Below are 25768 nucleotides of genomic sequence, written 5' to 3'. Positions count from 1 at the left end.
GAGGGAGATTGACAGTTCTTTTGTGTTTCTTCCATTTGCGAATAATCACACCAACTGTTGTCACCTTCTCACCAAGCTGCTTGGCTATGGTCTTGTAGCCCATTCCAGCCTTGTGTAGGTCTACAATCTTGTCCCTGACATCCTCGGAGAGCTCTTTAGTCTTGGCCATGGTGGAGAGTTTGGAATCTGATTGATTGCTTCTGTGGACATGTGTCTTTTATACAGGTAACAAACTGAGATTAGGAGCACTCCCTTTAAGAGTGTGCTCCTAATCTCAGCTCGTTACCTGTATAAAAGACACCTGGGAGCCAGAAATCTTTCTGATTGAGAGGGGGTCAAATACTGATTTCCCTCATTAAAATGCAAATCAATTTATCAACATTTTTTACATGCATTTTTCTGGATTTTTTTGTTGTTATTCTGTCTCTCACTGTTCAAATAAACCTACCATTAAAATTATAGACTGATCATTTCTTTGTCAGTGGGCAAACGTACAAAATCAGAATGGGATCCAATTTTTTCCCTCACTGTACTCCTAGCGCCAACAACTGACTGGAGAAATAAGCTGATCAACTACGTCTGCAGCAGACGTGATACCCTCTGTCATGGCATTGAAACTCCTGCTCAACAAAACTGCCGACACCAACCGTCGGGTTAAAACATACAAAACTACTCGAGGCTGTGAACAAGCGATTCGGTGGCATTCTCTCTGAGCCTCTACTGTGTCGCCACCATGCTTGGATCTAGGTACAAGGACAGCTACTTTGATGCAGACAAGAAACAGGGTTTCCGTGAAATGTTACATACACAGCTGGACACGATGGAAACGGGGGACATACGTAAATGCCAACAAAATACGTTTTTGGTGTGTGTGTGTGTGTGTGTGTGACCTTTTTTATTTAACTAGGCAAGTCAGTTAAGAACAAATTCTTATTTACAATGACGGCCTACCCTGGCCAAACCCGGACGATGCTGGGCCAATTGTGCACCGCCCTACGTGACTCCCAACCACGTCCGGATGTGATACAGCCTGGATTCGAACCAGGGACTGTAGTGACCGCTTTTTGCCCTGAGATGCAGTGCCTTAGACCGCTGTGTAAGAGAGAACTTTTTAACTGTACTAGACTGCTTAAAAGGCCGCAAAAATGTTTCATATCTGTTATTGGTATCGGTTTTCTTTTGGCAAGGAAAATATCGGTATTGGCCAAAAATGTCATATCGGTGCATCCCAAATTTCACTGTTAGGTCTACACCTGTTGTATTCGGCGCATGTGACAAATATTTGATTTATTAGCACACACATATAGGTCAGCAAGCCTTGTAACTCTATGGCTTGGGAAATGTGATTAATTTATCCAATGGGCCCAATAAGAGTACACATGAACTACTCATTATGACGTGGTTGTTTCTTTTTCCACCAGGATGGCCAGAAGAAGGAAGCCATCCAAGAAGCGCTGTAGCGTGAAAAGCTCCACGGTGAGCGGTGACCAGAACACAGTGGCCTTCGAGCAGGCGGAGGCAGACGAGAGAGCCCCGGCTGGATGTGAGGGACCAGAAGGAGACACCTGGAGCCCCTCTGTGGGATTGCTGCAGGGCTCAGGGGCCGAGACGGTGAGGAGGAGGAGCAGCAGGAGGGGGGAGGAGGAGGAGTCAGAGGGCCTCCTGCGGCTGCCGGAGATGACCGACACCTCAATGGACAGCGTTGGCCAGCCCCTACGTGACGTCATGGACCGGCTCAACGGTGCTCTGGATGGGGGTAAGACCTGGGGGCGACCAGCTGGAGAGGAAGAGGAGGGGGAGAAAACCCAGCAGAGTTCCCTCCCCAGAAGGCCCTCCTCCGCCAGCCTTGAAGCCAATCCGCAGCCCCCGGGGCAGCAGCCCTTTCGAGGGAATTCGATGGGTGAGCCGCCTGACCCGGAAGCCAGGGTCCCCCCCCTGCTGCGCCCTGCTCTGGCCCCGAGTCCCAACTTCCTGCAGGCCCCCCCGGCTCCTGCAGACTTTTACTGCTTTACCCCCAACAGTCCAGACGCTGCTGCCCTGCGTAGTGGCCACCATGACACTGCAGGGCATGGCCAGTCGCAGGCTAGTCTTGGTGGCCATGAAGTTGAGGCAGAGGCACCGCCAGGACAGGACCCCTCCCTAGAGGAGGAAGAGAGTGATGAGGAGGAAAAGGATGAGGCAGTAATGGTTGAGAATGGATTGGCTGCTGGAGAAACTGAAGAGGAGACGGAAGAGGACAGGTTCAGTCCAACGGAAAACTCTCATCCTGCAGAATTCAAGTGAGTTGAGGGTTACTTAACACATTTTTAGGTGAACCATGAATGAAACCTTTTTTTAATGGTGCAATATGTCGAATTTAGCTCACCCAATTTCTGGTTTCTAAAATGTTTTAATGTCCGCCTGATTTCAGTTTGTGACATAACAAGCAATGTATAGTGAAGAGAATCATTGTACCATCTAAACTACTTAGAAAAACATTTTTAATAACCAAAAATATTGTTTATAATATTGCTGTATGAAGTTGAAATGACATCCAGCCCATAAAACTAGTGAATACCTCATGCTCTGCATTGGCTCGGGAATCGAACCCTGGTCAACTGCTTGGAAGGCAGCTATGCTCACCACTAGCAGCTCATTAGCAACATGGAGACATCGATTCATATCCTGACTGTCATTTTTGTGGAAAGCGAAAATTCTTTGACCAAACAGATCGTTGCTATAGGTGTATGATTATGGCTTAGGGTGCGAGAGGTCCCTGGTTAAAAATAATTGATAATTTTAATCAGTACCGGTTACCTTCAGATTAGTCCCGTGACACTTGTGGGGAACGTAGGGCAAAACGGAGAACATTGTGACAAGTGGGGTCACATTAGTTTGTAGCCTAAATATTTTTGGATTCTAAAAACAGAAGTTGGCACATAGACAGTTCCGACTTCAGACGAGTACCCTCACTCGTGTGGGTCTCCCCTTTCCAGAGAGGGGTCATACGATTTTGTAGGTCAAACGGTTCGGAAGCTACAGATGTTTTTGTGAGAAGACCGATTATAAGTATGTCTCATGGTTTGACAAACACCGCTCTAGCTCCACCACCTTTCACTGCAGATGCGGAGGTGTAACATAAGCAGTTATGGAGGATTGAGATGGATACGATGCGTCTCAATCTCTCTAATTGAAAACTGATTGATTTTAATGGGTATTTTTTACGTTCATTTACTTTGATTCACGTACTGATGCTTAAATTGACTCAAAATAAATGAGTTTCATTCTTTTTGAAGTCTTAAGCCTTTTGAGCAAAATGAAAGTAAAATGAAACTTACGGACGGGAAGCAATCGTAATGAAAGATGTATAATTCACATTTTTATCTGAAATCAGTCAGGTCGTACACCAAATTACACAATGGACCTTTAAGCCTATTTTTTGGGCAATTCTTTAGCCACAGTGGTGTGCTGATTCTGTGTGGCCGTTTCAGGGTGGACAACAATCACCTGCTGCTGCTCATGATCCACGTCTTCAGAGAGAACGAGGAGCAGCTCTTCAAGGTAGGCCTCTGTTTCACTGTGGTATATTATGTTGGGTGGGGGGGTGAGGGGGTGTAAAGGCCATACATTGTGATCATTTGAGCTAGTGCTCTGGATTTAAACACTCCCTTTCATGGATTTAACAATAGTGGAATTTCCCTCCAATACAAAGCATTTAAATCCTTGAATGGGAGTGTGAAACCGCACACTAGGAGAAGCATGGAGAATCGGGACGCTGCCACAGCCTCACAACCATGTCCATTCTGAATACATATCTGGGAAAAAATGATTAAAATATATTGGTGAATAAACAAGTGCTATTAGTATGCTTTGCAGTGTATATTTTAAATTGAACCTTTATTTAACTAGGCTAGTCAGTTAAGAACAAATTCTTATTTACAATGACGGCCAAACCCTAACCCGGATGACGCTGGGCCAATTGTGCGCCACCCTATGGGACTCCAAATCATGGCCGGTTGTGATACAGCCTGGAATCGAACCAGGGTCTGTAGTGACGCCTCTAGCACTGAGATGCAGTGCCTTAGACCGCTGTGCGACTCGGGAGCGGTGCAGTCCTGAGTGTTTAGTTCTGTCTGTTCCCAGATGGTGAGGATGAGCACAGGTCACATGGAGGGGGACTTGCAGCCTCTCTACCTGTTGCTGACTGACTGTTACATCTACCTGCTGAGGAAAGGTGAGGGTTTACTGCTCATCACGCTCTCAGATACTCTATTTTTTTACTGTTTCTATCTATATCTCTCTCTCTCTCTGTGTCTCTGTCTTTGTGTGATGGTCATTACATTTATTTTTAATGGCTGCCTTTGACTTTGCTTGTCATGCTTGTCATGCTCTATCCTATCTATCTACAGTGCATTTGGAAAGTATTCAGACCACTTGACTTTTCCACATTTTGTTACATTTTAGAATAAGGCTGTAATGTATTAAATAAATAAAAATTTCTCATCAATCTACACAATACCCCATAATGACATAGAAAAAACAGTTCTTTATCAAATTTGCAAAATGTATTTAAAAAAAAGTAACAAATACCTTATTTACATAAGTATTCAGACCCTTTGCTATGAGACTCAAAATTGAGCTCAGGTGCACCCTGTTTCCATTCTACAACTTGATTGGAGTCCACCTGTGGTAAATTTAATTGATTGGACATGATTTGGAAAGGCGCACCTGTCTATTTAATTTCCCACTTTTGACAGTGCATGTCAGAGCAAAAACAAAGCCATGAGGTCAAAGGAATTGTCCGTAGAGCTCCAAGACAGGATTGTGTCGAGGGACAGATCTGGGGAAGGGTACCAAAACATTTCTGCACGATTGAAGGTCTCCAAAAACACAGTGGCCTCCATCATTCTTAAATTGAAGAAGTTTGGAAACACCAAGACACTGACTAGAGCTGGCTGCCCAGCCATACTGACCAATCGGGGAGAAAGACCTTGTTCAGGGAGGTGAGCAAGAACCCGATGGTCACTCTGACAGAGCTCCAGAGTTCCTCTGTGGAGATGGGAGAACCTTCCAGAAGGACAACCATCTGCAGCACTCCACCAGTCAGGCCTTTATGGTAGAGTGGCCAGATGGAAGCCACTCCTCAGTAAAAGGCACATGACAGCCCACTTGGAGTTTGCCAAAAGGCACCTAAAAGACTCTCAGACCATGAGAAACAAGATTCTCTGGTCTGATGAAACCAAGATTAAACTCTTTGGCCTGAATGCCAAGCGTCACGTCTGAAGGAAACCTGGCATCATCCCTAGGGTGATGCATTGCACGGCAGCATCATGCTGTGGGGATGTTTTTCAGCGGCAGGGACTGGGAGACTAGTCAGTGTCGAGGGAAAGATGAACAGAGCAAATACAGAGAGATCCTTGATGAAAACCTGTTCCAGAGCGCTCAGGACCTCAGACTGGGGCAAAGGTTCACCTTCCAACAAGACAACGACCCTAAGCACACAGCCAAGACAACACAGGAGTGGCTTCGGGACAAGTGTCTCTTATTGTCCTTGAGTGGCCCAGCCAGAGCCCAGACTTGAACCTGATCTAACATCTCTGGAGAGACCTGAAAATAGCTGTGCAGCGAGGATCCTTGAGAGGATCTACAGAGATGGGAGAAACTCCCCAAATACAGGTGTGCCAAGCTTGTAGCGTCATACCCAAGAACACTCAATGCTGTAATTGCTGCCAAAGGTGCTTCAACAAAGTACTGAGTACTTTCCAAATGCACTGCAGATAGATAGGATAGAGCGTGACAAGCAAAGTCAAAAGGCAGCCAGCCATTAAATATTTTGCCCTGACTTGTGTAAATGTGATATTTCAGTTGTTTTTGCTTAGTCATTATAGGGTATTGTAATCAATTTTAAAATTAGGCTGTAACGCAACAAGATGTGGAAAAAGTCAAGGGGTCTGAATACTTTCCGAATGCACTGTAGCTGTCTGTTTGTTCATCCCACACTCAAACGCTCACTCTCTCTTGCTCTTTCAGGTGCAGCGGAAAAGCCCTATACAGTAGAGGATGCCATCTCATACAATGAGTTGGACTTTGTCTCTGTAAGTTGTCTATACTGCTGGGATATGTTGTCTAGTGTCAGGATTGTCTGTGACTGGTTTCTTGTAATGTTGAATGGCTGCAAAGACACAATCGTTTTTCTTCAAGTTTTATCTTTAGGGTTGTCTTGGTCAATGTTTAGCTTCAGGGTCACAGTGTCACAACGTTCCTGAGGTCAGATGGTTCATGATGAGTTTACTAGGTTCACGTTGTCCCAGTCATTGTTTATGGGAATTCCAACATGGCCGGCAATCATGCAACCAATTTGAAAACCTTTGACTCTGTGACTTTCTGTCATTCAACTGTCTGTCATTCAAATGTTCACATGCAAATTGTAGTAGATCTTTTATAGGCATATGTGCAGCGGTAGCAATTTACCAAAAGAAAAATTACAATGCTTATTTTATGGACTAGAGTCTTGTAATGAGTTTGATTTTCCAAATAGGGTTGATGCCACCATATAATGTTAGGCTATCAAGTCCTTTGGACTGTATGAGGGAAGTGCATGAAAGAAGCCTTGAAGGGATACTTTGAGATTTTGGCTATGAGGCCCTTTTATTTACTTCCCCAGAGTCTGATGAACTGACTGGGGAAGTGACCGGAAGTCTATGGGTATAAAAAATGAAAAGATGGCTTTTATATTGCACATTGCTGCAACAAGACCTCCACCTAAAAAGCTGATAGACAGAAGAGGGGAAAACGACAAGAAGGAAGAGTTACTGTCAATGTCCAGTCCACTAAGTTGTGCTGTGTTATTGTCTCTGTCTGTCTCTCAGGTGGGCTTGGACCAGCAGACATTCCTGCTGGTGTGCACCAACAGAAGACGGCAGTTCCTCCTTGACACGGCCGACTCATCGCTTACTGTGTGAGTGCCTCCTCTCCTCTGCTCTCTCTCCTTCTCCCTGGCGGCATCTCCATAGTCTAAAGTGGCTTCCTCTCACCATCTCCTTTCCTCCATCTGTGCTAATTCTAAAGGACTGGACTGTGGAAAGCAACTTCCTAGTTGGCATGCTCTCACTTATGTTTCCTTATCAGTATGAGTGAAGGAGAAGAGAAGCAGAATAAGTCACTCTTTATCCCTCCCTCTCTCTTTGAACCCACCATCCTCTTTTTTTTCTCTCTCTCTTCCCCAGCTGTTTTTTGGCAGCCCTGACGTCGGCCATGATAAAGGGGTGCAGGGAGCCCCCCTACCCCTCTGTGCTGACCGACGCCACCATGGAGAAACTGGCCCTCACCAAGTTTGTCTCCCAGGAGTCCCACTGTGAGGTGAGGACCACCAATTTTTGCTGTCTCACCTAGCTGGGCCTGCACACATCCATCATTTCTAAAATATATAAATAAAGACATTTCATTTTGAAAGAATGCTTGTATACTGATTTTATGCTCTCATGAAGTGAAGTCTTATTTTGATTGGAATCACATTACAATACACACTTAACTCTCAATTATGGATCTTATGGAGTGGTTATAGGCATAGCTATGACTAGCCACAGACATCACCAACTCAACACATGTACAACAATGTGTAATAGACAAGGGATACAATTGTGTAATGACACGTTGTGTCTGTGTAGGTATCTCAAGTGATCATCCGCCTGTATTCTTTGGTCCACTGGGAGGACCCCATGGATGTGACTCTGGCCACCCAGACAGCCCTGGTGGGCACTGGGGACTCGTCCAGCACTAAAGAGGGCCCCCTACTCTACAGAGCATGCACCACCTACCTGGGCAAGGAGCTGTGGAAGAGCTGTTACCTCGTACTGAGGTATGTATTGGCAGCCATAGGCTTTTAGAGGAGCAATATGCTGAAATCACTCTGCCATTGCATGGTTGCTAAAGTTCTAAACTGATTGCCTAATTTCTGTTTATGTGATGAAACAAGCAGTGTAGAGAACTATTGTAACGTCTAAACCTCTGTGTAATATATTTTCAATAACCAAAAATATTGTATCTTTAGCTGTTTTGAAGCTGGTGTACAAAACCGAAAGTAAAAAAAAAAGACGCAAAAACAAAAGTTAAGGACTGTAAGCATAAAAATAACGCCCATAAAACAGATCTATCGCATATAAGACTTTCAATAACAATGACGGATCTATAACTCACATTTCTGTGTGAATTTGGTTGGGTTGCCCACAAAGCTACATATTGCACCTTTAATATAACCCTTATAATAAGACATCGTACTTGCTTATAACAAGTAATAAAGCGTTATACCTGGATGCGTTTACCAGGAAGTGTTACCGATATATCTGCCTTCTATTACGTTTGTTATAGAATGTTATGTGTAACTTTACTTGAACAGGTTGAAGCACAGCTACAGTACCCATATAACATGTTACACATTCCTGTTCTTATTTTAATGTAGCTGCAATATTCAATGTAATAATATAATTATACATTTGCACATCTCATTGTGCTCAAAGCAAGATTCTAAACTGGGTTGTTCAAGCCCTGGATGCTGAATGGCTGAAAGCCTTGGTATATGAGGCCATATACCACGGGTATGAAGCAAAACTACTTATTTACTGTTCTAATTACATTGGTAACCTTTTTAAAATGCCAATAAGGCACCTCGGGTTTGGGGGTCTAACGGCTTAGCCGTAGTATATTGTCCATATACCACACCCCCTTGGGCCTTATTGCTTAAATATATTTCAGTATGTGTTCCTCTTGTCCTTGTTCAGCAAAGGGGTTCTCTACCAGTATACAGAGAAGACTGATGGGACACCACTGATGTCCATCACTATGGGGTAAGGCATGCATCCTGTGTTACTGCAACATGTGTGTTGTGTCTGTTTATGATGGGATAATTTCCACAAGGGAATGGATCTGTGACTAGAGCTTTTATGGATAAAGTTGTTTGGACAAATGCACTGGGTTCAAACATAGGTGATTGCACTTATTTTGCTGAATTTTCCAAAGTCATAATTTGACAATACCAATAGGTCGGTATCTATCGCTATGAAAATATATATTTTTGTAAATAGTAGGCTATGATTGACTTTTCCTATTTTCATTGTTGTTTGACCATCTTCTGTGTGCTCTCTCCCACCCTTCCTCGGTCTTCATCGCTCTCTCAGGGGTGAGTACTGCGGAGGTTGCCGGCGCTCCAACAGCACAGAGCAGCCTCATGCCTTCCAGGTGATCCTCACAGAGCGGCCTCCTCTGGAGCTGAGCGCCGACAATGAGGGAGACATGGCCGACTGGATGCTGGTGCTCTGCCAGTCCGTCTCCAAAGGGGTGAGGGCATACACACACGCACACACGCTACACTCTGACACAGATACACACTGCACCGTGAGAATAATGAGAGTGAACATGGCCGACCGTGCAGATTTTGCCATGCTATTGCCATGAGGGGAAGAAAACCCTACTAGATTAAAAACATATTTTTGCATGAACTGTCCCACACCATGTCATTCCCTATCTCCCTACATTGAGTTCAGTTCCTCCAGGTTCAATCAAAGATTCACTGCAGAAAATGGATCTTTCTCTGATTTTTAAATCAGAAATATGTTTGTTTTCATTTAGATCAGGGGTTTTTCTGCATAGAATTTTTTTTTTTATTATTATTATTATTTTTTTGTACCGTCTATGTCCAAACTTTTTTAAAATATTGTTTTTATATAAACATTTCCGGGATAGAAAAAGGTTTTCAGTGTAACCTTAAACGATTTAAACCAGATATAAAGTATGTTGAAATCATAATGGACCTAATATACTTTTTCAAAAAGATCTTTGAGAACGAACAATATTTTTGTCATGGCATGGGCCCCCATTGATTTTGTTATGTTTGAGTCACTCGGATAGCATAAGCCATGGCAAAATGTGTAGAATTGCAGGAAATTTGCTTTAAAATAGCACATTTTCTCTCGGCCCCATGGAAAGATCTGTAGAATTGCAGGAAATTTGCTTTAAAAGCTACATTTTGCAGCCAAGAGGAGGGCGTCTAAAACCGCGTCATTGGCCACGACCCTGCCACGCCCACCACCTAAGCCAGATTTTGGTCCAGAAAAAAACCTGTCATTTTAACAGTAGCTCTGAACTACATAGGCTAAGTATATCTGTATTTTATCAATAAATTAGACTGGTTTCCCTATATCACCCCCCACCATAGCTGTTTTTATCCATTAAACCTCTCTTCTGTCTTCAGGTGATCCCCCAGGGCGTGGCCCCCACACCGTGTATTCCTTGTTGCCTGGTGGTGACGGACAGGAAGCTGCTGACATGCCACCAGGACTGCCAGACTAGCTTCTTCCGCTCGCTGGGCGGAGCTGATCTCTCTGACGTCACTGCTGTCAGCCTGGAGGATGACAAAGAGTACTGTGTTGTTGTGAGTCACCTCACGCCTGCCTTGTCCTCACTTGCCTGTGCCCTCTAGTCTTTTCTCTTTGTGTCTCAATTAAAATTGAATTTGTTCTATTGAACATGCCACCACTATAAAAGCATTTTAATTATATGAAGAATCTTGTAGATCAGTGGTTCCCAAACTTTGTTTGTAGTCCCGTATCCCTTCAAACATTCAACCTCCAGCTGTCTACCCCCTCTAGCACCAGGGTCAGCGCACTTTCAAATGTTGTTTTTTGCCATAATTGTAAGCCTGCAACACACACACCTATTCGATACATTTATTAAACATAAGGAGGAGTGTGAGTTTTTGTCACAACCCGGCTCGTGGGAAGTCACAAGAGCTCTCAGGGCACAAATAATAATAATCAATAATTTTGCTCTTTATTTAACCATCTTACATGTAAAACCTTATTTGTTAATCGAAAATTGTGAATAACTCACCACAGGTAAATGAGAAGGGTGTGCTTGAAAGGATGCTCATAACTTTGCAATGTTGTATTGGAAAGTCTGTCTTAAATAATTTTCCACACACAGTCTGTGCCTGTATTTAGTTTTCATGCTAGTGAGGGCCGAGAATCCACTCTCGCATACAGTTGAAGTCGGAGGTTTACATACACCTTAGCCAAATACATTTAAACTCCGTTTTTCATAATTCCTGACATTTAATCCTAGTAAAAATTCCTTGTCTTAGCTCAGTTAGGATCACCACTTTATTTTAATAATGTTAAATGTCAGAATAATAGTAGAGAGTGATTTATTTCAGCTTTCATTTCTTTCATCACATTCCCAGTGGGTCGGAAGTTTACATACACTCAATTAGTATTTGGTAGCACTGCCTTTGAATTGTTTAACTGAACACTCTCTTATGCTCTACTCTCTCTCTGTATCTCTCTTGCCATAATTATTATCTCTGTGTATAGGAGTTTGCAGTGGACAGGGCTCAGTTCCTGCCTCCCTGGGTGTTGTACTTCAGCGGATGTGAGGAAAGAGACCGCCTGCTGGGGGCGCTAGAGAGTGCCTGGAGAGACATTTTCCAGGTAAGGGAGAGAAGGATCGAAGAGGAACGGTTTTGAGACAGGCAAGGATCACAGTAAAAAAGGATCAGCTCAATAACATGATTTCCCTATGTCTCTATCCCTCTTTTGCTCTTTGTCTCTCGCACTTTCTTTTTAACCCTCTTTTCTTTTCATGTGATCCAGGTGTGTCTGCCTCGTAGGAGGGTGTCAGAGTCGTCGGTGCAGAAGCGTTGTGGCGAGGCCTTGGCTCTGATGAGGAGCGCCTGGCAGAGAAGTGACAGCCTGGCCCGGGGACGTGCCCAGAGAGAGCCCTGGTGCTGACAGACACAGGTGGATGGACAGATTGGAGTATTAGTGAAAGCCTTTTGTCCTATCTATTCCTACTCTACACATCAGGGTCGTAGTTAGTTGCATTCAAATGTTATCAATTCTGCAAGTGTATAGAAAATGTACCATTACTTTCTATGTGGATTTGTTCAATTGTCAAATTTAATTTCAACTGGGTGACTGAGTTTGAATGGAATTCACACCAAACCTGTTACATATAATTATGACAACAGCCATATAGATAGAGGGAAACACACTCTCCGTTGTGCATACATTATGAAGAGTATACGGTAAGTTAAGCATATGAGGACGTGTCTTCATGGGATGTTGCGAGACAAACAGCAGTTTGAATCTCCGCTCACACTCCTGGCCTTGCACAAATATGTATGTAGGGCAGTGACAGTCATGGCATTTTGGATGACGGTTATTGGTCAGGCAAATGACTGCGGTCACTGTTATAATTGTTTGAGTAGCAAAATGTTTTTTATATACTTTTTTAAAAACACTAATTTTCTCTCCTTCGCTCCTGACTGCATGTGCTGCTGCTGCGGAGGGTCATTGCCTAGGCAACTGAAGACTGTTGCTAAAACGTCTTGCTTGTTTCAGCAAGGAGCAACAAAGTTTCATCATGTTGTAAAGAGTCCATGTTACCTCTGAAACGGACTCAACTGCACAGGCCTGTGGTCCTGTCTTCAGTCAGCTCATTCAATGTAAAAAATACATTTTCTTTAGCGTTATTTTATTTTCATGACTGTCTTCATCCATAATCGCCAGCTACACAATACTGTGTAGTTGTTGTGTGCCAGCCCTATATGTATGTATGTATGTATGTATGTATGTATGTATGTATGTATGTTCTGCTTGACTTTCCTCTTGTCGTTGAGTCGGCCGTTAGGGGAGGAGGTGCACTCGTTATAGAATAAGACGTTCACTCACATATGAGGTTCTTTTGAACCTTAACCACCACACTACATGTATAGTGCATATGTAAAGCGCGGTATAGTATTGACTTATATTTATATCAGTCCTTACGCAAATGTACATTGCCCATCTCTCCATGAATCCAGACCTACATTGATTTCGACTTATAGGTTTGTCTGTTGTCAAATACCTCAAACAAAACCCTTCTCTCCCATGCAAAGGTTGTGATAGTTATTCTTCAGTCACTTGAAGTGACATACACTATTAGTTACAGCACACATCTCTTGCCTTTGTTGGCCATCTTGGTTTACCATTGGGTTTTCCACCTTTTAGTTATGTCGGGTTGGATGGTCAAAGTTAGTATTAAAGTATCAGAGTGGAGAATGTTCTAACCTAGCATGGATACACTTTTAACAAGGATGAGAGGAGAGAGTAACTTGCTGTTGAATGCGAGATTGCACATTGCTTTTGGGTTTCAGCTGTGGTGGTTTTATTTGAGGGTACTGATAAGTTCATTGTGGTTCTGTGTGACGTTCATGTTCAGTGCTGCTTTTAAATCTAAGCACAAATGGGAGCAAATAGTTGTTCATTTGAAACACGACTTATGTGAGTGTAATTGTATGCAATTTATAAAGGGGATATATTTGCTTTTATTTTTGTGTGGTTTGTTCTAGTCATTTGGCACACACCTATCTTTTATGAGGGGAGTATCTGTCATTGTACTGTATGTGTTGCAAGTGGCCTGGTCAAGATGTGGGATATGTCAATGTTAGTGTGTTCTACAACAGGTGGAGGTATCAGTGCATCCCTACTTTATTGCACAACCTGTAGTTTTATTTCTCTGGAAACTCTGTTGCGCAATGACAGACCATTGCTTTTAGTCCAGTAGTTATAGTACAACCAGTCCATATGCATTTGTAAATGAAGAAAAATCAGTTTAACTAGATGACACTACTTTATTCATATGACTTGTCATCAGATTAATCCAATTTACCCCTTACAATGTATAAATGCAAATCCTCACATTCATTTGTTTGACAATGTAGCTAATTATTTATGTAGACATGTTATGTGAAAGTAAGATTTTTGTGTTGCTGTTGACAAGAGGGGAATTTATCCAATGCTATGGCTATCCTGGAATTGCTCAAGGGCAGAGTGATGCTAAGACTCAGATTTGTTACTTTAAAATGTTTGCCAAACAAAAACCAGTGATTGCAAAGTTAAACCATACAACTCTGCACAAGGACTACTTTTAACTATTTCCCATGTGAAAACTCAGTCTCATGTGAAAACTCAGTCTCAGGATCACTCTGTTACTGTGGAATTTCCCTCAATCATCAGGAGGTTTCTGGAGGATTTCAGTTTCATTGCCTGTTGCTCCTAATAATCATGTGTCCTTTTTCATTAACTTAATTTGATTAGCGATAATGGCCTCAGGCCTTGTTTTGACCAAATAAAGCACTACTCTTGAATGTGGCCTTATACTGCTGCTGGCTTCTAATCGAACATGATTAAGAATCAGTGAAATTAATTTGCTGGGTTGTGAATACACACTCAATGTGTGTGTTCCCTGTCCTCCATTTGCATTATAGTAATAGGCGGAATTACTAAACATTCTCTGCTTTGAGCATTTTAAGTGCCACGTGGTCTTGCCTCTATTCTACTGTTTCTGTAGGCGTGGGAAGCCGACATCCCAGAATTTTGCATCTCAGGTTAGAAATGTTACAAATAATTTAAATGTAGTAGCCTAGATCCCATGCAGAAAAGACCCAACACCTCAAGCCAGAGAAACCATGTCCTCCATTTTAGTTTCAACTGACTTCTGTCATTTTATATCCCCATTTTTTGTTGGTACTTATCCCTTAGTTTTCTAAACAGTGGAGTTAGAGAGCTCACTGGAAGTAACAATGTTAAATTATGTTCTAGAGAAATGTACAATTGCGATATTTAAGTCAATATTTGATTGAGGAAAGGAAATATGAAGCATCTTGGATTCATATCCAGAGTTAAGTGAAGTTTGTCTTTATGAACAGTAATTGAAATGTTGGACATTGCTGGCCAATGGTGAATTACTTCTTTTGATTGACTACTTATAATTTTTACGTTTGTTTTTATATCTATATATTCTTTGTATTATGTTTAGCTGTCTTTAAAAAATTTTTTTTTTTTAAATGTATAAAACTAATGGGATTGCTCTATTGTATGATAACCCGTGATCATCACACTAAAACCTGCATGTATTTGGTGTTTTTATATTGCTAATAACGACTGTACAAAAAAAGAATTGTGAATAGAACATGAATAAAGAAATTCAAACCATAGCTTTTCAACAACTAATCTTTGTTTTAATGACCTTAACACAGGTGTTCTAAGTTATTGAACAAAGTCCCTGCCGTCTGTGGATGCCTGGCTTCTAACTGTGACTATGGAGAGTAAGGACCAGGCTATTCTCTTAGCAGCCGTTTTTTGGTTTCCTGTTTTGGTTCGGTTTAATTTTGCTGTGTTTTTGTTTGGATTTTAGTTTCTTTGAAATTAATATAAGGCGTCTTTGGAAGCGCTATCTATGTACCGGAATGTAACAGTTATTAACTGTGGTTACTACTAAAGCATTCTCTTGATCAACACCATGAGGGATACCATGTCCAGAAGCCCCCATAACCCCTTGGCACTTGTAGATCAGAAAGGATTGGATAGCTAAGAATAAGAAATATGGCACTGAGCAGCTTGATACAAAACAGATTGGGATCATTGTAGTTCTGAATGCAAAATAGCCTAATAATATGTTAAACAATCTTACAAGTCAGTTGCAAAGAGTGATTGGCATGTCTATGTCCTCAATTGTCATTGTCTCTCCAATTGGCAAAGTATCAATGAGGATTGTACCCCAACACCAAAACCAGGATACAGTGGCTCTGAGAAGTTCTCTGACAAAAAACTATGGAGCAGAATCATGGAGGAGTCAGAGATGCTGTAAAAAGACAGAGTTCCTGCTTTGTGATCTAAATAAACCCCTATTCTAGGGGATGAGACCTTGGCAGTGATCTTGGTTTCAATGTTATCGTGCCATGCTGAGTAATTGGTGTCAGAGCACTGTAAGCTCCATGACTTTACATTGTACCCCAGCCCACACTCTAGTCCCCTGCCTCCCCTCTGAATGCTCTCATAGGTCACTCCAATGAACACTCCTTTGCCTCTCCAATCTGCCTCCCAGTAGTAACGGGCACCGGTCAAGCCCTCCCAGCACAGCACTTGTTCCCAGAAGTCAAAGGTCTTCGGGAGACGTGACCTGGTCCTGGATTTACCTCTGGACTTGACCAGAGTCACCTTGCGGTTCTGGTCAGAGAAGCACAAGTTGTGGTGTGCTGTATCAGTGTCTAGAGTGAGTTGAAAAGCATCTGAACAAAGAGAGACAACAGTCTTCACTGTTTAGGTTATTCTCTTTCACATTCCTTCTTGTTATAACTAGCCTTACTGTACATGCAAAGCCATAACTCTGTCACAATGACTCACAGTGTAAGAAATCGGGTCTGGTCTTCGGAATTCCAAATGTGATAGCTCTGCTCACTGGAGAGACGAGTGTTAGTATTTTAGTTAAGATTGGGCATTCGACTACTTTAGGGTCCACATTCAATAACGATAAGGATCCTTATTCTGCAATGAAAATAAGGATACACTTACTGCTCCATGCTCTTTGCAATGACACCGGTGGCATTCGCTGGCATTCAGAATGGGCTCTCATCACTTGAAGAAAAAGTGGAAAATCCATGATTTTATTTTCATTCTTTGCTGTGCAGGAAAAAGGACTAGAGGCAAATGTCTTACCTTGCCTGCCCTGAGGTTTGGTCATGGGTACAGGAGATTCCAAAATGTCCACATTTGCAACTGCGAAGAGGATCAAGAAATGCCCAAATAGGTTATTGTAAGTTTGTATTCTTGTATTATCTTTCCATTTAAACAGAACCCTCCGGCATTTGAAAATTCATAGACTGAAGAAAATTTCACCGCTGCCACCAATTTCACAAGTAAAACGTTTAGGTTACATTACTAACCTGCTTGTTCAATCTTTTCTAATAAGTCAACATTCATGTCCTCAAGCAGCTCCTTGAATTCAGTGATAATTGACATCACAGGTCCAAATGAATGTCTTTCACTGATAACACTAGGTTCACGATCCGGCAGCAGGCTGATGGGTTGCCACCTCTACAGAGACCAGAGAAGCATTAATCAATAAGTTAGGTTTTTTTTCTTTTGATATAATTTCAGTTTTTGGTCTCGTACCTTCCTTATTATGTATATTTACGGAACCAATAACGGGCCTGCTAATATTGTTGCACTCACTAAGTCTAGAGGTCTTAGTTAACTGTCTGTAACCTGATTTGATGTGTGCATAAATGTGAGAAGTAAATGTATGTGACGAAGTGTTGAATGTACAGTCGTGGCCAAAAGTTTTGAGAATGACACAAATATACATTTTCACAAAGTCTGCTGCCTCAGTTTGTATGATGACAATTTGCATATACTCCAGAATTTTATGAAGAGTGATCAGATTAATTGCAAAGTCCCTCTTTGCCATGCAAATTAACTGAATCCCCCCAAAAAACATTTCCACTGCATTTCAGCCCTGCCACAAAAGGACCAGCTGACATCATGTCAGTGATTCTCTCGTTAACACCGGTGTGAGTGTTGACGAGGACAAGGCTGGAGATCACTCCGTCATGCTGATTGAGTTCGAATAACAGACTGGAAACTTCAAAAGGAGGGTGGTGCTTGGAATCATTGTTGTTCCTCTGTCAACCATGGTTACCTGCAAGGAAACACGTGCCGTCATCATTGCTTTGCACAAAAAAGGGCTTCACAGGCAAGGATATTGCTGCCAGTAAGATTGCACCTAAATCAACCATTTATCAGATCATCAAGAACTTCAAGGAGAGCGGTTCAATTGTTGTGAAGAAGGCTTCAGGGCACCCAAGAAAGTCCAGCAAGCGCCAGGACCGTCTCCTAAAGTTGATTCAGCTGCGGGATCGGGGCACCACCAGTACAGAGCTTGCTCAGGAATGGCAGCAGGCAGGTGTGAGTGCATCTGCACGCATAGTGAGGCGAAGACTTTTGGAGGATGGCCTGGTGTCAAGAAGGGCAGCAAAGAAGCCACTTCTCTCCAGGAAAAACATCAGGGACAGACTGATATTCTGCAAAAGGTACAGGGATTGGACTGCTGAGGACCGGGGTAAAGTCATTTTCTCTGAATCCCCTTTCCGATTGGGGCATCCGGAAAAAAAGCTTGGCCGGAGAAGACAAGGTGAGCGCTACCATCAGTCCTGTATCATGCCAACAGTAAAGCATCCTGAGACCATTCATGTGTGGGGTTGCTTCTCAGCCAAGGGAGTGGGCTCACTCACAATTTTGCCTAAGAACACAGCCATGAATAAAGAATGGTACCAACATATCCTCTGACAGCAACTTCTCCCAACCATCCAGGAACAGTTTGGTGACGAACAATGCCTTGTCCAGCATGATGGAGCACCTTGCCATAAGGCAAAAGTGATAACTAAGTGGCTCGGGGAGCAAAACATCGATATTTTGGGTCCATGGCCAGGAAAATCCCCAGACCTTAATCCCAATGAGAACTTGTGGTCAATCCTCAAGAGGCGGGTGGACAAACAAAACCCCACAAATTCTGACAAACTCCAAGCATTGATTATGAAAGAATGGGCTGCCATCAGTCAGGATATGGCCAAGAAATTAATTGACAGCATGCCAGGGCGGATTGCAGAGGTCTTGAAAAAGAAGGGTCAACACTGCAAATATTGACTCTTTGCATCAACTTCATGTAATTGTCAATAAAAGCCTTTGACACTTATGAAATGCTTGTAATTATACTTTAGTATTCCATAGTAACATCTGACAATATCTAAAGACACTGAAGCAGCAAACTTTGGAAATTAATATTTGTGTCATTCTCAAAACTTTTAGCCACGACTGTACATGCGCCCATGAGACTTTAGGCCCAGGGCCAGCTCCTTCTTGACCTCTTGGTCGGCCAGTCCAAGCTGATCTACCATGGCGGCTGACGGCATTCACCGCCAGCCTCAACGGCATTTACCGTCATATTCTCATTGAGAACAATGACATCCTGTTTGCTGTCTACCTCGTACCATCTAAATGCAGCCTTAATTGCGTGCACCTGTCGGCTTATAAAGACTTGGCTCAGCATTGAGACCCGGTTGGCACTACCACCTGGGGGATGGAGTGTGTGTGTCCCAAAGAGAAGTTACCTGGATAAAAAGTATGCTGTCTTGTGTTTGGGCGAGTTTCTCCAGATCGCTGTTTCTCCTTTGCAGTGTTGTTATGTCCTGTCTCAGTCGTGTCTCTGCTCTTGCTGCCTGAGCAGCCAGAGTCTTCTCCCTATTGTTGATGGAGTCCCTCACCTCTGCTCTCCTCTTTTCTAGGGAGTGGATCAGCTCAACGAAGATCATGTCACTGACCTCCACTGCAGCTTGTGCAAATCCCTACAGGGAGTGGGAGTACAGTATACAGTCAGACATGGGCTCTATTCCAATATCCACTCTACCATAGTACTACTTAGCAATGGTCCGGGCATGCATTCTAAGTGGCATGTTAGTATGAGAATGGGAACCTACATATCATATTCTGTTGAGTCGACAGCATCCTAGTTGTTTAGTCAATTATTTCATGTCATCATCAAGGCTCTATTTTGGAACATAGGGTATGTTAATGAGGACCATCCTCCTGCCTGGACAAGCCTCCACTGGCACAGCATGCCGAAGGGTGGCAAACTGAATGGTGGCTCAATAATGTTGTCTACTTTTTTGTAACTCACTTTAAGAGATCCCGCAGCATCTCCCAGTTGTGTCAGCAGCTCCTCTTTCATCTGGAGTTTACTGTTGGATTTTCTCTGTTCCACTGCCAGCAGTGCCTTAAGGCACAAACTCATACATTTCAGTTAAGAAGGTCATAATAATTCTCACCCCAACATGCAATATGGTAGGCCATACTGACCTAAGAACAGTAGGTTTGAGTTAGAACTGTATTCAAAACATTGCATACTGTCCCACACCTACCACTCTAGTTCCAACAGATCATACTTTAATTTACTTTAAATGTTCCACTTGTGCATATCTAGAGGTCTTGTTCATGGAGCTACTCATTGACAATATTTATCTAATTATCCACATACAAATGAAAACCCACCTGCTGCTTGACTCGTTCGGTCTCAGCGGAGACAGTTTCGTGGCTTTTGTGTTCCTTGAGAACAGAAACACCTCTCAAGTCTGCAGTACATGTCCAGCGGGTTGTCATGCTGGGAACACAGCTTCTACAACTGCAGCTCCTTGACCACCACACCCACCAGTGTGCTTACGGGGATGCAAACTAGTCACTTTTCGGCTGAAATTCTCAGTTTTGAATCCAAAATAGGTGACCTACGTGATTCGTGTAGATCCGATGAGAAAAGTTTGGGCGAGCAGGGTGTTGGATGACTACTGGCTGTATGCGAACGAGTGATGCGCGTTGGGAACAATACTGGCTGTATCCAAGGCTCAGCCAATCGTTCACATAAACAACAGAATGCAGCACGCGACTGAAGAGACAACCAATTTGCTGGTTACAGCATCAATGCGGAAGACAGCGGGAGAGTGAAAAGGCAGTTTGTCAGTTAACTTATAGCAGCGAGTCTATCTGAACGATAAAGAAGAGGTAGGTGAGAAGCCTGACCGGGGTGAGAAGGTGATGAAGCGTACTTCATGAGCTGTAACCGGAAAACCACTGACATTTGGAAAGTTTTCGGTGAGGGAGAAAGTGTGGTGTACCAAGTATTGTTAGCATTGTTAATTCGAACCAGCTAGCAAGATGCTTATCTGATAGCTAGCCAGAGAAATTATGAGCATTAGCCAACTTAATTGATCAAATAATTGAGTTTGTTGTGAATATTAGCTGGCTAATAAAGTCAGACAGCTAACGTTACAACATCAGATGAGCTAACGTTAGTAACCTAACCAATTCGCTATGACTCCTTGCCGTTCCTCAAGTTTTAAAGCGTTAGTTGCTTACTGGATCTTGGCAATCTGTGTGAAATGTTAACTAGTTATAGTTAGCTAACGAACGAACTACTGTGAACAAATGCTTTCCCTCTACAGTATGTGGTCAATTTTCAGAATGAGAGAATTCGGTGAAAATGAGGCGTTGCTTGTTTACTCAGTGAACGTTATTTTTGCACACATGTAGCCTTGTGCACTTGATCGATGTCTAGTGGCCACTATTATAGAGCAAAAATAGAATGCATATTTGTTTCATTCTATTTCTACTTTAAAATGTTTTTTTCACATTTTTATTTTATACAGAGACTGATCATGTAAATCATTATTTTTTGTTTAATTAGTTAAAATCTGCATTTCCCCCAAGCAGGGATTTTTTTTTTTGCATGTTTCCGTGATCTTTTTGAGCCCTCAGCAGTTTGCATACCTGGTGCTTCTGTAACAGATGGTTATCCAGGTGGACTCTAAGGTGAGGCTGGCAGTAGGACAGATTACACTCCCGACAGGCCTTGACAGCCTTTGCCTTCCTCCCGGCCTCTACAAGAGTACACACCACGTCTTCAGTCAAGCAAAGAAATCTACTTTAGCTTCTCCACCATCTTTTCCAGCATTGAGTTCTTAGTGTGGGGCGCCTGCAGAATGTCTCTCGACAATAAGGAGAGAAGGAAACCTTGTTGCTGCTGCTGATACTACCACTCTCATCCAAGCATTTTCTGATACAGTCGAGGCAGAAGTCGTGTCGACATGGAAGAGTTGTAGGCTCTGTCAGGGTGTTCAAACAGACTGGACAGCTGATGTCCTCCCTTGTCCACGGCTTAGAGGCCATTTTGTCACAGTGTATAAAAAAATATATATACACTGCTCAAAAAAATAAAGGGAACACTTAAACAACACAATGTAACTCCAAGTCAATCACACTTTTGTGAAATCAAACTGTCCACTTACGAAGCAACACTGATTGACAATAAATTTCACATGCTGTTGTGCAAATGGAATAGACAACAGGTGGAAATTATAGGCAATTAGCAAGACACCCCCAATAAAGGAGTGGTTCTGCAGGTAGGGACCACAGACCACTTCTCAGTTCCTTTGCTTCCTGGCTGATGTTTTGGTCACTTTTGAATGCTGGCGGTGCTTTCACTCTAGTGGTAGCATGAGACGGAGTCTACAACCCACACAAGTGGCTCAGGTAGTGCAGCTCATCCAGGATGGCACATCAATGTGAGCTGTGGCAAGAAGGTTTGCTGTGTCTGTCAGCGTAGTGTCCAGAGCATGGGGGCGCTACCAGGAGACAGGCCAGTACATCAGGAGACGTGGAGGAGGTCGTAGGAGGGCAACAACCCAGCAGCAGGACTGCTACCTCCGCCTTTGTGCAAGGAGGAGCACTGCCAGAGCCCTGCAAAATGACCTCCAGCAGGCCACAAATGTGCATGTGTCTGCTCAAACGGTCAGAAACAGACTCCATGAGGGTGGTATGAGGGCCCGACGTCCACAGATGGGGGTTGTGCTTACAGCCCAACACCGTGCAGGAAGTTTGGCATTTGCCAGAGAACACCAAGATTGGCAAATTCGCCACTGGCGCCCTGTGCTCTTCACAGATGAAAGCAGGTTCACACTGAGCACATGACAGACGTGACAGAGTCTGGAGACGCCGTGGAGAACATTCTGCTGCCTGCAACATCCTCCAGCATGACCGGTTTGGCGGTGGGTCAGTCATGGTGTGGGGTGGCATTTCTTTGGGGGGCCATGTGCTTGCCAGAGGTAGCCTGACTGCCATTAGGTACCGAGATGAGATCCTCAGACCCCTTGTGAGACCATATGCTGGTGCGGTTGGCCCTGGGTTCCTCCTAATGCAAGACAATGCTAGACCTCATGTGGCTGGAGTGTGTCAGCAGTTCCTGCAAGAGGAAGGCATTGATGCTATGGACTGGCCAGCCCGTTCCCCAGACCTGAATCCAATTGAGCACATCTGGGACATCATGTCTCGCTCCATCCACCAACGCCATGTTGCACCACAGACTGTCCAGGAGTTGGTGGATGCTTTAGTCCAGGTCTGGGAGGAGATCCCTCAGGAGACCATCCGCCACCTCATCAGGAGCATGCCCAGGCGTTGTAGGGAGAACATACAGGCACGTGGGGGCCACACACACTACAGAGTTTCATTATGACTTGTTTTAAGGACATTACATCAAAGTTGGATCAGTGTGGTTTTCCACTTTAATTTTGAGTGTGACTCCAAATCTAGACTTCCATGGGTTGATAAATTGGATTTCCATTGATTATTTTTGTGTGATTTTGTTGTCAGCACATTCAACTATGTAAAGAAAAAAGTATTTAACCTCTCTAGGGTCGGCGGGACGAAATCGTCCCACCTACGTAACAGCCAGTGGAATCCTGTGGCGCGTTATTCAAATACCTTAGAAATGCTATTACTTCAATTTGTCAAACATATGACTATTTTACACCATTTTAAAGACAAGACTCTTGTTAATCTAACCACACTGTCCGATTTCAAAAAGGCTTTACAACGAAAGCAAAACATTAGATTATGTCAGCAGAGTACCCAGCCAGAAATAATCAGACACCCATTTTTCAAGCTAGCATATAATGTCACAAAAACCCAGAAGACAGCTAAATGCAGCACTAACCTTTGATCTTCATCAGATGACACACCTAGGACATTATGTTATACAATACATGCATGTTTTGTTCAATCAAGTTCATATTTATATCAAAAAACAGCTTTTTACATTAGCATGTGACGTTCAGAACTAGCATACCCCCCGCAAACTTCTGGTGAATTTACAAAAAATTTACTAAATTACTCACGATAAACGTTCACAAAAAGCATAACAATTATTTTAAAAATTATAGATACAGAACTCCTCTATGCACTCGATATGTCCGATTTTAAAATAGCTTTTCGGTGAAAGCACATTTTGCAATATTCTAAGTAGATAGCCCAGTCATCACGGGCTAGCTATTTAGACACCCAGCAAGTTTAGCACTCACCAAAGTCAGATTTACTATAAGAAAAATGTTATTACCTTTGGTGTTCTTCGTCAGAATGCACTCCCAGGACTTCTACTTCAATAACAAATGTTGGTTTGGTCCCACATAATCCATAGTTATATCCAAACAGCGGCGTTTTGTTCGTGCGTTCAAGACACTATCCGAAAGGGTAAAGAAGGGTGACGAGCACGACGCATTTCGTGACAAAAAAATTCTAAATATTCCATTACCGTACTTCGAAGCATGTCAACCGCTGTTTAAAATCCATTTTTATGCCATTTTTCTCATAAAAAAGCGATAATATTCAGACCGGGAATCTGCATTTAGGTAAAAAGACGAAAGAAAATAAAGCATGGGGTCGCCTCGTGCACGCGCCTAAGCCCATTGTCCTCTGATCGGCCACTTGCCAAAAGCGCTAATGTGTTTCAGCCTGGGGCTGGAATTACATCATTCAGCTTTTTCCCGCCTTCTGAGAGCCTATGGGAGCCGTAGGAAGTGTCACGTTACAGCAAAGATCCTCAGTCTTCAATAAACAGAGGCAAGAAGCTCAAGGAATGGTCAGACAGGCCACTTCCTGTAAGGAATCTTCTCAGGTTTTTGCCTGCCATATGAGTTCTGTTATACTCACAGACACCATTCAAACAGTTTTAGAAACTTTAGGGTGTTTTCTATGCAAAGCCAATAATTATATGCATATTCTAGTTTCTGGGCAGTAGTAATAACCAGATTAAATCGGGTACGTTTTTTATCCGGCCGTGTAAATACTGCCCCCTACCCCCAACAGGTTAATAAGATTATTTCTTTCATTCAGATCTAGGATGTGTTGTTTAAGTGTTCCCTTTATTTTTTTGAGCAGTATATAGATACTGTTGTTTTATAACGCCGGTTCAGCATGAAGTTTTGTGACTAATGTTACCTATCAGGAAGTATAACATTCAGGACTCATGAGGGATGAACCAGTTTGAGACTTACTGGAAATAAGGAGCTCCTGACACGAGAATGAATGCAACGCTTTTAGAATGCAGTTGTACTGTGTACGTTTTTGCTAGTTTCTTCATTGTTGGCTGGTGGTTGGTGTCATGGTAACTGTATAAAGGATGACCTCGTAGTTTTTTGTTTTTATGCGCACAAAGGATCTGTCGTTCCTCCACTTTTGTAAAAGCATGAGACCCAGCATGAGTGGCACTGACACTGTCTACCCCTCTCCCCATCCTATCCCTTTCTCAAATCTAGAAGCTCACTTACAATATTTATTTAGTTATCCACATACAAATGTCCTTTGGTTATGAAAACCCACCTGTTTCTTGGCCCGTTCAGTCTCAGTGGAGACAGTTTCATGGCTTTTGTGTTCCTCAACTGCACACAGAGAACAGATACATCTCCTCTCAAGTCTGCAGTACATGTCCAGCGGTTTGTCATGCTGGGGACACAGCTTCTCCAGCTGCAGCTCCTTGACCACCACACCCACCAGAGTGTGCTTCTGTAACAGAGGGATATCCAGGTGGGCTCTAAGGTGAGACTGGCAGTAGGACAGCTTACACTCCTGACAGGCCCTCACAGCCTTTGCCTTCCTCCTGGACCCTAGAAGAGTACACACGTCACACAACACGTCTTCAGGCCCGTCGTACGCATACCCAGGAGGTGTATCGAGTAAAGTAATCTTTAGCTTCTCCACCATCTTTTCCAGCATTGAGTTCTTAGTCAGTGTGGGGCGCAATCTGAATGTCTCTTGACAGTAAGGACAGCAGGAAACCGCGTTGCTTCTGCTGCTGATACTACCACTCTCATCCCAGCATTTTCTGATACAGTCGAGGCAGAAGTTGTGTCCACATGGAAGAGTTGTAGGCTCTGTTAGGGTGTCCAAACAGACTGCACAGCTAATTTCCTCCTTTGTCCACAGCTTAGAGGCCATTTTGTCCAAGTGTATAAAAAATAATAAATCCTGTTGTTTTATAACACCGGTTCAGCATGAAGTTTTGTGACTAATGTTACCTATCAGGAAGTGTGGCAGCTTGTAAC

General features: G+C 43.1%; 2 protein-coding genes across 4 annotated transcripts in view; one reads left to right on the top strand and one right to left on the bottom strand.

Moving 5' to 3' along the window:
* plekhm2 (pleckstrin homology domain containing, family M (with RUN domain) member 2) overlaps nt 1-15005 on the top strand; it is a 26120-nt gene extending 11115 nt beyond the window's left edge. The window contains exons 9-20 of one of the 2 annotated variants that reach the window (XM_029723250.1): nt 1422-2279; nt 3471-3540; nt 4123-4213; nt 6010-6074; nt 6849-6937; nt 7206-7338; nt 7647-7837; nt 8757-8822; nt 9153-9312; nt 10226-10405; nt 11343-11459; nt 11622-15005. In XM_029723250.1, coding sequence (XP_029579110.1) covers nt 1422-2279; nt 3471-3540; nt 4123-4213; nt 6010-6074; nt 6849-6937; nt 7206-7338; nt 7647-7837; nt 8757-8822; nt 9153-9312; nt 10226-10405; nt 11343-11459; nt 11622-11759 — 2158 coding nt within the window. In that variant the 3' untranslated portion in view covers nt 11760-15005. The remainder of the gene's footprint in view (nt 1-1421; nt 2280-3470; nt 3541-4122; nt 4214-6009; nt 6075-6848; nt 6938-7205; nt 7339-7646; nt 7838-8756; nt 8823-9152; nt 9313-10225; nt 10406-11342; nt 11460-11621) is intronic. The other variant, XM_029723251.1, reaches the window with a different exon arrangement.
* Nucleotides 13627-25768, bottom strand: LOC115168200 (tripartite motif-containing protein 16). Of its 2 annotated transcripts, none has more exons than XM_029723252.1 (8): nt 25047-25768; nt 19525-19620; nt 18959-19192; nt 16736-16886; nt 16509-16568; nt 16365-16427; nt 16197-16250; nt 13627-16081 (listed from the first exon to the last, which is right to left on the bottom strand). In XM_029723252.1, exons 1-8 carry the CDS (start codon nt 25659-25661, stop codon nt 15528-15530), a joined length of 1827 nt encoding a protein of 608 aa, XP_029579112.1. In that variant the 5' UTR covers nt 25662-25768; the 3' UTR covers nt 13627-15527. The 2 variants fall into 2 exon arrangements, with proteins under 2 accessions (XP_029579112.1, XP_029579113.1); XM_029723253.1 differs by having other exon boundaries at nt 15928-16019.

This window comes from Salmo trutta, chromosome 30, assembly GCF_901001165.1.
Source record: "Salmo trutta chromosome 30, fSalTru1.1, whole genome shotgun sequence".
Lineage (NCBI taxonomy): Eukaryota > Metazoa > Chordata > Actinopteri > Salmoniformes > Salmonidae > Salmo > Salmo trutta.
Note: the sequence above shows the minus strand (reverse complement) of the source record. Positions and strands in the feature narration are given on the sequence as shown.